At 39.6% G+C, this 13064-nt stretch overlaps 1 protein-coding gene across 1 annotated transcript in view; it reads left to right on the top strand.

Moving 5' to 3' along the window:
* LOC108708146 (contactin-2) overlaps positions 1 to 13064 on the top strand; it is a 352213-nt gene that overhangs the window by 108788 nt on the left and 230361 nt on the right. The window contains exons 7-9 of the mRNA XM_018246539.2: positions 7362 to 7464; positions 7929 to 8104; positions 10844 to 10980. Of these exons, the coding sequence (XP_018102028.2) occupies positions 7362 to 7464; positions 7929 to 8104; positions 10844 to 10980 (416 nt within the window). The remainder of the gene's footprint in view (positions 1 to 7361; positions 7465 to 7928; positions 8105 to 10843; positions 10981 to 13064) is intronic.

Genomic DNA, 13064 nt, shown 5'->3' with positions numbered 1-13064 from the left:
CACTCATTCTGAATCAGGCCTTGAACTAACCACTAAAGGAGCGGTTACTTCAGAGATCACAAAACAAGTCAACAATGATTGCTCTGAGTCCTCTGACGGTGATGTATCGACAAATGAACTTTTGTCAGCATCACTGACAACTGAAACACCCGTCGTTTCTACTAACAACCCAACATGCGCTGATCCAGATGTGGCAGTGACTGTTGTGTCTGTCGAACCAAATCTGAGAGTGGAAGCAACAGGATCAAATTCCTACAGCTCAGACCCTGCATGCTGGGGTAAAGTCGGTGAACAATTGAGGGCATACTGGACCAAAATGGGCCCAGAGTTATGTCAAAACAAAGATGCAGATTTTGCAGCATCAGAAAGATTTCAAAAACATCAAAAGAGGTACTTCTCTAAAACACTTTTCAAACGAAAACTAGCAAATGGGGAATGTGTTTCTAGAGATTGGCTGTTATATTCCCCTTCAACAGGTAACATTTACTGTTTTGCTTGTAAATTGTTTGGTGATAGAGACAGCCATTCTTCCTCTTTGACAACAGGTTACAGTGATTGGAAGAATGTATCTGTTCGCTTGGCTGAACATGAAGGTTCAGAGAACCACAGAAAGTCGTTACTTTCTTATGTTGCTCGGTCTGCCAAGAGTGGCACTGGCAGTCAAATAGATTCAGAAGTTAAAAAACAATTTAAGAGTGAATATGAATATTGGACAAATGTTTTAAAAAGGGTGGTGGTCGTAGTTAAATTTTTGGCAGAGCGAGGACTACCTTTTAGGGGACACAGTGAAATGTTTGGGCATCCTGATAACGGGAACTTTATGGGTGTCCTTGAAGTAATCAGCGAGTTTGACCCCTTCCTTAAGAAACATATAGAAAAATTTGGGAATGCTGGCAAGGGAAAGCCCTCATACCTTTCATCAACCACATGTTTAGAATTTATTGAACTGATGGGAGAACGCGTAGTTGGCGATATTATCGATCAAATAAAAATTGCAAAGTACTTTTCAATTATTGTCGATTCAAACCCTGATGTGACACATACAGACCAGCTAACATTCATAGTAAGATATGTATCACTGGATGGATGCATTGAAGAACGTTTTCTTAAATTTCTTCCGATTCTAAGTCACACAGGAGAGTCACTTTTTCATTCAGTACTTACAACGCTAGATGACATGGGACTTGATATTAGAAATTGCCGTGGGCAGTGTTATGACAATGCAGCCAATATGTCAGGTGCTTATAAAGGTCTGCAGGCACGTATCAAAGAGCATAATCCTTTAGTTGAATGGGTACCATGTGCTGCACATACCCTAAATTTAGTTGGGGCAAATTGTGTGAACTGTTGCTTTGAGACAGAAGAGTTTTTTAATTTTGTTCAAACTCTTTTTAATTTTTCATCAAAGTCTTGCGCCTGTTGGCATATAATTACAGCAGGATTACAGCCAAATATCAACAACAGAATAGAGACATTAAAAACCCTCTGCGACACCAGATGGTCAGCACGTGCACAAGCCACCAAAGCATTAACCGTGAATTACGACAACATTCATGAATCATTGAACAACATAGCAGATGACCTTAACCAGAATCTACCAACTCGTGATGAGGCTAAGTCACTCTGTAAAAAAATGGAAAAACTGGAAAATGCATTTCTTTGTGTTATGTGGAACAACATATTGAGCCAATTTCACTAAACAAATACTGCTTTGCAGGCAGTTGACTTGGATTTATGCAATGCAACTGATTTGGTCAGGTCATTGAAGGGTTATGTGGCTGGTTTACGTGAAGAATTCGACAACTTTGAGAAAGAAGCAAAAGAAATTTCTTCTTCAGTTTCCCAACAGTATAAAGTGGATAAACAGCGGCAGAGAAAAAGAAAAAAACATTCAGATGAAGCAGCAGAGACAGAGTGCATACAGACAGGCAGAGAGAGGTTCAGAACAGGTGTTTTCTTAGCTGTAATTGATCGACTTGTTGCCGAAATGGACCGGAGGTACCAGTCCTACAGTGGTATACATCACACATTTGGATTGTTGAACAACATTTCTTCTGTTTCTTCTGATGATCTTCATATACTAGCTACTAATCTTCAAAAAAAATATACAGATGATTTGGAAGATGATTTTGCCAATGAAATATGTCAGTTGAGAGAATTTTTGCAAGGACATGAAACAACAGCAGCAAGGGGCCTACTACAATTAATAAGGCAGAAGAAATTGCTGTCTGTTTTTCCGAATGTTGATATTGCTCTTCGGCTCTTCATGACATTACCTGTAACAAATGCAAGTGGTGAGCGCTCATTCTCAAAACTGTCACTTATAAAAAACAAACTAAGGTCAACAATGCAACAGAGTAGGCTGAATCACCTGGCACTGATGTCAATTGAAAGTGATGTCCTACAGAAAATGGATTTCACAAGCCTGATCAAGGAGTTTTCTGTCAGGAAAGCACGAAAGAAAACATTCAATTGATAACTTGTTTTATATATTTTTTAAATTTACCTGTCTATCTATTCATTGTTATTGTGTGTTCAGCTCAGTTACAGTGCAGTAGACACAAACTATTAAAGTGCAAGCAATGGTTGCTTTTGATATACATTTATTCAACCAGGTCTCTATTGTTTTCTTTCTTGTTTTATGATATGCCTAATGCCAAAGTGTAAGCTTACCATTTGGTTGTTTTCTTTTTTTTTTAGAAATTATTTTACTATTACTGATAGTTAATAATTTGGAAGTTAATTGCAGATCACTGTGTAAATATGCTAGTGTCATGTGCCATTGCCTAAGCTTTAAACCACTAGCATATTTACACGGTGGTTTGCTTTTTTTTTTTTTTTAAATGGCGTGTACTGGCCTAGAAGGGGGCCCTGTGGAAATTGTAGCCTAGGGGCCTCACATGTCCTTAATCCGCCACTGCATGGTTGGGATACAATGCTTCACGTGATGGCTGAGCTTAATATACCTTCATCAGTCATTGGTAATACTTCAAATCGTGAATATTTCAATAATATAAAAATACATATTGATTCTGGACCCTCATCATCGTCATCACATTCAAACCCTAAACTTATAAAACACTTAACAAAGCAGAGTACTACTTTAGGCACCCCTGGATCATTAACCACCTATAGATACATGTTACCTAAAAAATGCACTGGATCTCTACTTCAATCTATTGACTGGTTGAAATACTAAATGTATATCTATGTATATTTATAGCTGTATATATGTGTAGAATTGTAAAAAAATAAAAAAAATTATTTCCAACAAACCGTTTATATAAATCCGTATTAGTGAATATTTGGTACATTTCTGTGTATTTTTACAATGTATATCTCACATTATGTGTGTTGGTTTGTCTTTAATAAAAATATGTTATGTTTCATACAATATGTATGCTGTGCTTTATTTATTTCTAATTCATATTTATACATATGCTCCACACTGGTCTAGACATGCCCAGGCATGTAGGCTCATCCCTGAGGCCCTATAAAATACCAAAAGTCATGTCTGTACATGTCTTTTTTTCGGTATTCATAATGGCCCTCGTAGTTACTCAGTGACCACATATAGCTCTTGTAATATGAAGCATAACCACCTGGTGGCGCTCACATTAGAGGATAGCTAGGGTTTATGGGTATTACACAAAATGACGGCTTAATTTCACAAAATGGCGGCTGCGCAGTGGGCGGGGAATGCTTTGCCGCTGGCTAGCTAGGGTTTATGAGTATTACACAAAATGACGGCTTCATTTCACAATGCTTTGCCACAATGGCTGTGGCTATATCAGGTCAGAAAGACCAGATCAAACTTAGCTCCGCCCATTTGTGGTGGTAACTCCACCCATTAGGGGCAGTAACACTTGTCAGGGGCGGGACCCGTCAAGTTGATTGATACCATAGGGATATACTACTCACACATCAGGATCAGGGCCTTCTCTAAGTTGAAGCTATTCCTTTAAGGTGTAGTGTAACTACAGCACACAGACTACTATACATAAAAATAGATTGATTGGACACCAGGAGGTTCTTTTGATGAAATAACAGATGGATTTATTCAGCACAAGCAATAATGCAATTGACCACAGGCTTACTCGTGTATGAGGTAGGTGTAACAAGTCACAGAGGAGGGTAGATAGAGGAGGATGATACAGCAATCGCAGATGTCACTCCCATAAGTCAAATAGTCAAGCGTATATCAATCCCCTCAGGCAATACACCTTTAAGTGGTCTGGATCCCATCCAGTGGAGTGGTTAGGGAGAAGAATTCTAGCCTAACACCCTATCCGCTGTGGTCCCTTCACTAAAGGCATACAAGGAAGCCTTGTGGGAAGCTAATCCCTGCTATTATTCTTGATGGAGCACACAACTGCTCTTTCTATATGAGCTGTCTGTCTTACTCTCCTAGAGAGTCTATTAATGAGTGCTTGTTAACCTTGTTCACGGGGTTTCCTGGTCCCGACTTAATCTCTAAAGGTACAGGTCCCTTTAGGGCGGTGGCTTTACTGGGCCTTGGTGTACCCAGGCTCAATGTGCACAACCAATAGGTAAGACACCAGCAGCCAAAGAGGAAGAGGCCACTCCTTTACAACACTATATGGAAGTGTGTCAGGAAGTGGTCATTACACCCTTTGGCCAATAACTGATAGTGAAATACTTAAACTAGATACATAGGCTTTTGCCTAGTAACTAGAGAAAAGGAAAGGTAGGGATTAAAAGCTATAGGAGCATAGCAGATCCTATAGGTCCCTACACATACATACACACATATATATATATATATATATATATATATATATATATATATATATATATATATATATATATATACACACACACACATACATATATATGCATATGTATATGTATACACACACACATTGTGCATCAACGCGTTTCGGCTCACATACATAAACACATAGGTATAGTTCTAACCACTATTCTCCCTGCACACAGTTTAGGTGGGGGGGAGGTTTGAGGGCAGAGAGGGAATCTGGAAAGAAGCCAGCCACAAACTTTTTTTTTTTTCCAAAGTGTTTTTTATTGTTTTCATACAAACATGTCATATACATTACAGTAATGTCATACAATAGATAAAAACATAAACCACACATAAACATACCCAGTTTTTCTAGAGCCCAGAGTGAAAGAGACAGTGGAACAGTGGGCAGGAAATTCAGATCAGTGTGAGGGTGCCTGCAGCTCTTTGGTTGTTCTGCTGTTTTGGCGCTCGCTTGCTTTCCCTTGACAAAGGAAGATCACAGGCAGGAGGCGTACGGGACTCATTTCAGGGCATCCTGCAGCAAAATACCTGTCCTTCACGCAATGTCCTTCATTTACCATCAACCAAAGTCCAAATCTGCAGTCACACCTCCGTCCTCTACCCTCCCTTCTCAGCCATCAGTCATACGAACTCCACCATCAGCCTTCCGACCTCCATCCTCCTCCCTCAGTCATCTGCCATGCACCCTCATTCCTCTTCCTTCCGCCCTCGCTCACCACTTTAGAAACTCATGGATAAGACTGTCGGCTGAAAAGAGAGATCTGAGGGGGGAGTGCTGAGGAAAGAGGGTGGAGGGCTGAGCAGGGAGGGTGGAAGGAAGAGGACTAAAAGGAAGAGGACTGAGGGCGGAAGGCAGAGGATGGAGGGCTGAGGGCAGAGTTCGTATGACTGACGGCTGAGAAGGGAGGGTAGAGGAGGGGGGTGTGATTGCAGATTTGGACGATGAGTGACGGTAAAATCGACAGATGTGCCTTTCCGAAGGCATAGGACATTGCATGAGCAGCAGGGCAGTCCGGAAAAATAAAATGCCTGCAGCTTACAAAAACGGGCGCAGTGTTTAATAAGTGCAGTGCTGCATCTAATCAGGCAGCCGGCAGCCCACTTAAACACAGGACCCAGCGGCCCCTCGGGCATTTGCCCGAATGCACAGATTACCAGTCCGGGCCTGTTCACTTTTTCAAGTGTAAATTTGTGCTATAAAGTTTTCACCATGGAGAAACGTAGCCTGGAAAGGGCAATTTAAAAGTGGCTGCTCTATCTTCATAATGGGAGTTCGCCAGCCTGAACCTGGCAAAGTACACATGCACTTTAATGAATTACTGGATTTTCGCTGGCGAAAATTCTCTGGCTAAACTTCTCTAGTGCTGAGCTTTTTCGCTAGCGAATTGTCCTCTTCATCTTTCAGTACTTTCGTGAACTTCTACAGGCGACTAATCTCCCTGAAATGCTTTCCTCGTGAAGCATAACTATGCTGTGTAATGTCTTAATTTCATTTCCAGGGTCTTGTCTTCAAGGGGTTGTTCACCTTTAAATTTAAATTAACTGTATGGATGTAGAAAGTGATATTCTGAGACAATTTTCACATTTCTTTTATTTTTTTTGGTTTTTATTTTTTTATTTAGCAGCTCTCCAGTTTTTAGTTTAAACAAACTAGTTGCTAGGATACAAATTACCCTAGCATCCATGCATTGATAGGAGAGGGCCTGAATAGAAAGATGAGTAGAAAAAAGTAGCAATAACAATAAATCTGTAGCCATACAGAGCAGTTTTTATATGTGACCCCATTTTAAAGTTGAAAAGAGAAGAAAAAGGCAAATAATTAAAAAAATATAAAAAAGAAAAGATTAACACCAATCAAAAAGTTAGAATTTATCAATCTATAACATACTAAGATGGTTATTTATCAGAGGTCTAATGTTAGAGTTTTTTTTTAACTTGAATGAACTCACAACTCGAATATTTTATAATTTAAGAAAAAACTTATATGGAAAAAATGTAATTCTGCAAGTTTGAGTTGCAAAATCCAAAAACTCGGATTGATCACGTTTTCAGCGAAAAAAAAATGGAATCACCCAAATTAATCGAGTTTTCGGGCAAAATTCTCTGAAAAAAACTTGATCATCATTCAGGCTATTAACATCTTCATATAGGGACCTCTGCCATTGACTCCTACATGACCTCAACAGGTTTTAGATGGTGTATTTCAGGATTCAAACTATTTCCAGAGTTGGGGTATAATAAATATCGAATAAAAAAAATGAAAAAAATTTGAGTTTATTTTAACTCGAAAATGTGAGTTTGAACCAAAGAAATAACCTTGAAAACTCAAAATTTCATGGAAAGTACAACTTGATCCTTAATAAATCGGCCCCTAAAAGTTAACTTAAAGGAAAACAACCCAATTTAAGCTCTATGTTGCAGATGACTGTCAGTTAAGTTTGACATATGTATATATAACAAACATATTCAGTGTTTATACTCACCCCAGTCGTAGGACAGAGAATGAGAGGTAGTGTGTATGTTATTTTATTTTTTGCCTTGTTTTACAGTTGAAATGTAAATGTTTTACTTACAGCTAAGCCCCGTATGTATGCACCAAGTATTAAAGTGCGATTTCCTGGGGAGACATACACCCTGTATGGTCAGGCAGTTTTCCTAGAGTGCTTTGCATTTGGAAAGTAAGTACTATCTGCTTTGTAAAATTCATAGACATGCTTAAATTCAGTATGCTTCTTTGTTGTATGCATAAAAAGAAATGTTTTCTGTTTTTTTAACTGATATAGGTTGTATATTTAATGGCAAACAATCAGTAATGTGATGCTTTCACATAGCCTGGGGTAAACTGTCTGAAAAACTACTGTTAATCTAATAGAGTACTTTAATATCTAAATACGTACACAAACAGGGATATTTGATTTTATAGGCTTAATTCTAACTAGTGATGAGAAATTTCAATGCATTTCACAAATTTTCACTATTTTGCAAATTTTTCAGTGAAATGTAGCAGGCCAAATTCACTCATCACTAATTTTAACATGCTATAAAAATGTCTTCAGTGTATGAAGTGTTACTGTTTGTCTTAACTGGTAGGCCACCAAGATTTTTCATAACTTAGTTTTACCACATCCCATCCTATTTTTAGTCCTGTACCTCGCATTCGCTGGCGCAAGGTAGATGGCACACTACCACCACGATTGCTTGTTATAGATCCTGTTCTGCATTTCCCAAGTATTACCTTTGAAGAGGATGGAACATATGAGTGTGAAGCTGTGAACTCAGTGGGCTCCACAACTCACCAGGGACGAGTAATAGTACAGGGTAAGACGGTCTTTGCTATCTTGTTATTAAATGCAAAATGTTCATTAGTTAATTTGGGTTAAATAAGACACTTGTCCTTCAGATTTATTCCTTCTATATATCATTCAACATTACTGACCCAGAAGATGCCAAAAAAAAACCAAATCATTTTGATGATTATGCTTTTAAATTTTTTCCCCCTACTGGATATCCCGAATGCCTACAAAATTTGCAGGAACCATGTAAACCATGACAACATAGCACTAAAGTTCAGTATGACTATGAAGATTTTCATTCATCCAGGTCATAGTATATCTAGTATAGGTCAATCTAAAAACAACTGGACTTGCTGAGTAATCAATGAAGACGTTTCACTACTCATCCGAGCAGCTTCTTCAGTTCAACTGACTGGTGTGGGAAGTTCTCGGCATATAAACTCTTCCACTAATCCATTTACAATGGCACATTGTAACTCTTCAAAGAGGTGACATCTGAAGAAATGAAAGTATACAGGAAACCCACTCATACGGATCAATATCTGTTGTTTGATTCCCACCATCCACTGGAACACAAACTGGGTGTCATTTGAACCCTGCACCACCGGGCAGAATGTGTGGCAACTGATACAGAGTCCAAAGACAAAGAGCAAAAACATCTCAGAGGAGCTTTGAAAGCATGTGGCTACCCAGACTGGGCCTTTGTCAAAACAGCAGCAACCAAGCCCAACAGGAACACCAATAGAAATAACCGCCCGGAGACACATAGCAGGCGAAACATAGTCATCCCATATGTAGCTGGAGTGTCAGAGAAACTCAGGAGGATTTTCAACAAACACCATGTCCCTGTGTTTTTCAAACCTAGCAACACACTGAGACAAAAACTGGTACACCCAAAGGATCCAACACCAAAAGAAAAACAAAGCAATGTGGTATACGGAGTCCAGTGTAGCGAGGAGTGCACAGATCTATACATTGGGGAGACAAAGCAACTGCTCTCCAAGCGAATGGCTCAGCATAGGAGGGAGAACTCTACAGGGCAAAACTCAGCTGTCTTTCTACACTTAAAAGACAAGGGACACTCCATTGAAGACAGCAAGGTCCAAATCTTGGATAAAGAAGACTGCTGGTTTGAACGAGGCGTGAAAGAGGCGATTCATGTCAAGGTGGAGAGACCATCTCTGAACAGAGGTGGGGGCCTTCGACACCACCTGTCTGCTACATACAATGCTGTTCTAACATCTGTATCCCAGCGGATTCAGAACACTTCACACATCCATTCATGCAACTCTCACAAATAACACCTGTATCTAGGAGTTGCATGACACATTGGATAATCCTATCACAACTACACAGAATCAACACCTCTGTGAGTTTCTTCAGATGTCACCTCTTTGAAGAGTTACAATGTGCCATTGTAAATGGATTAGTGGAAGAGTTTATATGCCGAGAACTTCCCACACCAGTCAGTTGAACTGAAGAAGCTGTTCGGATGAGTAGTGAAACGTCTTCATTGATTACTCAGCAAGTCCAGTTGTTTTTAGATTGACCTATACTAGATAAAGTTCAGTAGTGTACCTTTGGAAAATGATAAACCACAGTCAATGACTAGGGATGTAGCGAACGGCGGAAAAAATGTTCGCGAACATATTCGCGAACTTGCGACAAAACATGCGAATAGTTCGCGAACGTCGCGAACCCCATAGACTTCAATGGGAAGGCGAATTTTAAAAGCTAGAAAAGACATTTCTGGCCAGAAAAATGATTTTAAAGTTGTTTAAAGGGTGCAACGACCTGGACAGTGGCATGCCAGAGGGGGATCAAGGGCAAAAATGTATCTGAAAAATCCATTGTTGACACAGCGCTGCGTTTTGTGCTGTAAAGGGCAGAAATCACACTACGTCACTCAGGTGATGTTTCTGGACACGGAATGTGAAAAAGCTCACACAGCTAGGTGGCACTTGGTTAAAGACTGGGCAAATAATGCCTGCAAGGGCAACGTATACACTACAGCCGTTGGATACGGAATATATTATTGCTGCTTGAAAAACGTCACTCGGGTGGTGTTTCTGGAGACGGTATTATTATTGATATTTAGACAGCTAGGTGGCAGTTGTTTGAAGAACAGATGCAGATGAGAGATCAGCAGCAGGACAGACAGCTGCCCACAGCAGCTACATACAGAGCACTGCAGTAGAAGGTAGATTACTAGCCAGCAAAGCTACCTAACCTAAAATGTCCCTCAAATCCCTGCAGAGTTCTGTCCCTACAATACAGAGCAGTATCAAGTAGATTACTAGCCAGCAAAGTTACTATCAACTGTCCCTCAAATCACTAACAGCTCTCTCCCTACACTAGCTCTTCCAAGCACACACAGGCAGAATGAAAAAACGCTGCAGGGCTTCAGTTTATATATGGAAGGGGAGTGGTCCAGGGGGTGTGGGGGTGGTCCAGGAGGGAGAGCTTCCTGATTGGCTGCCATGTATCTGCTGGTCTGGGGTGAGAGGGCAAAAATAAGCGCCAGCTAAGGCGAACCCAAATTGGCGAACGTCGCGCGACGTTCGCGAACATTCGCCGAACGCGAATAGTCGATGTTCGCGCGAATTAGTTCGCGGGCGAACAGTCCGCGACATCCCTATCAATGACAGTGCTCCTATTGTTACCTTAAAAATTGAGCCCGTGAATTTCCCAGTATTAATGCCTTTGCAGCTTTGCAGTGAGATATTTAGTACCATCTTTCTTTACTCTCTTATCTCTATTTCAGCTCAGCCTGAGTGGTTACATGTGATTACTGACACCGAGGCCAAGATTGCCTCTGATCTTCTCTGGAGCTGTGCAGCCTCTGGCAAACCACGTCCTACCATCCGCTGGCTGCGTGATGGCAAACCGCTGACATCGCAGGTATTCCTATTTAATTTTGCCTTTTACAAATTTACACGTGCACACCATAATAAAAGTAAAAAAAACTGTACATTATGGCTTTTCATTATACTGTCAGCTGACAGCACTTTTGTCCTGGTTCTTGTTGCATTACACTGTTTACACTGCAAATAATTCACCCTACCATGTAAAACGTCATTCCTGACCCCACAAGTGTAATATTGGTGTGTAGGCAACCATCTCATGACATTTTGCCTGGTCATGTACTTTTAGAAAGAGGCACTGCACTATAGAACTGCTTTCTGGCAGGTTATTGCTTCTCATACTCAATGTAACTGATCAAGTCACAGTGGGACATGGATTATTACTACTGAGTGCTGTTCTTATATCTACAAGTGAACTGTTATCTGGTTATCTTCCCATTGTTCTGCTAATGGCTGCTGTAGGGGAATCTAGGGTGGTGATGTCACTCCAACTTTCAGTGCAGCAGAAAAGAGTGACTGAAGTTTATCAGAGTACAAGTCACATGACTGGGGCCACCTGGGAAACTGATACTATGTCTAGCCCCATGTCAGATTTCAAAATTAAATATAAAAAAATCTGTTTGTTGTTTTAAAAAATGGATTTCAGTTTAGAAGTCTGCTGGAGCAGCACTATTAACTGATATGTTTTGAAAAAAACTTGTTTTCCCATGACAGTATCTCTTTAAATAATCACTTAATGGCAGTGCCCAAAGTATTTTGCTTATAGCAAGCATTCATGTTGCATTAATCAACACTGAATCTTATTTGCCAGTTTGTTCCCAGTTTTGTGCAATTAAGCATTATAATAAAAGACAGAGTTAACACCAACCTCAACGTCATTTATGAACAAATAAAAAAACAAGGGTGAGACGACTGAAGTACTCTATAGATAACACTGGGGCAACTAGAAAATGTCCCATAAACCGCTACACTTTGTAATCTATTCTTTCTCAAGTTCTTTATACAAGTGAAAAAAGTATGCTCCAGGCCAATTTAATTTATAAACATATATGTATTTTAGGTTGCAAAAAAGATACACATCTATGGTTTAACCTTTTTTAATCTGAATAGAGCTATCCTAACTGAGCAGCAATCCAGAGAAAAGAGAAAAAAAATCCCCATCTGAAGGCTTCACAATTTTGAAAAATTCCTTTCTCACCCCAAAATGGCAATCAGACCGACCCCTGGAATATCTGTGTATTAAAATCTAATTTCAGTAAACCTGTTAACAAGTGATCAAACCCCTTTTTGAAGCTATCTTATGTATCCACCAGCACAACCACTTTATGGAGAAAATGTCACAAGTTCACAACTCTCACTGTAAAAAAGACTTTCAGATCATTATGGTAGAATCTTATTTCTTCTAATTTCAATGCTTACACTTGTTATGTTTTATATATATTCATAGTTATGTTCTGCTGAGCAATGTGTAAACTGTGTAAACACTCCCAACAACAACCTTTCAAATTTTTATGTGCAACATGTTTTTTTTTTATGCGCAACTATTTTTTTTATCCATTGGAGTCTATGGGTGTCATTTTTGCGGCAAAACTTGCAGAAAAATTTCGCTCATCACTATCCTCAGCATCTCTCTAGTTTGCAGTTTTAGCAATTTGGTTGCTAGGGCCCAAATTACCCTAGCTTCCAAGAAAAAGAAATTGAATAGAAGAGGGCATGACTAGAAAGATGAGTAATAAAAAGCATCAATAACTTGCTTAGCCATTCTATAACATACTAAAAGTTAACTTAAATGTATACCACCCTTTAAGAACCTTTTCAATATTTTGCATGCAACACCTAATATATTAAAATATTGGTGTGAGTTGTAAATCAGTCTATTGCATAGACACAATTTTGGTGCACATCTATGGATACCAGTGCTCTGTGCGCCTGTAACTACTGCCATTCAAATTTATATTCAATTATATAAACTGCAGCTACTGTTGCAATTTGGTAACACAAAATTGTGGGGTAAAACTGTCTCCCTCATTTTCCCTAACTGTTCCATCTTTAGTCCTCAGTTCACTGGCCACTGCTAGTGGCTGCTCACTGAGCCACCTCTCCTCCTCATCTGCATCTTTC

Source organism: Xenopus laevis, chromosome 2L, assembly GCF_017654675.1.
Source record: "Xenopus laevis strain J_2021 chromosome 2L, Xenopus_laevis_v10.1, whole genome shotgun sequence".
Classification (NCBI taxonomy): domain Eukaryota; kingdom Metazoa; phylum Chordata; class Amphibia; order Anura; family Pipidae; genus Xenopus; species Xenopus laevis.
Note: the sequence above shows the minus strand (reverse complement) of the source record. Positions and strands in the feature narration are given on the sequence as shown.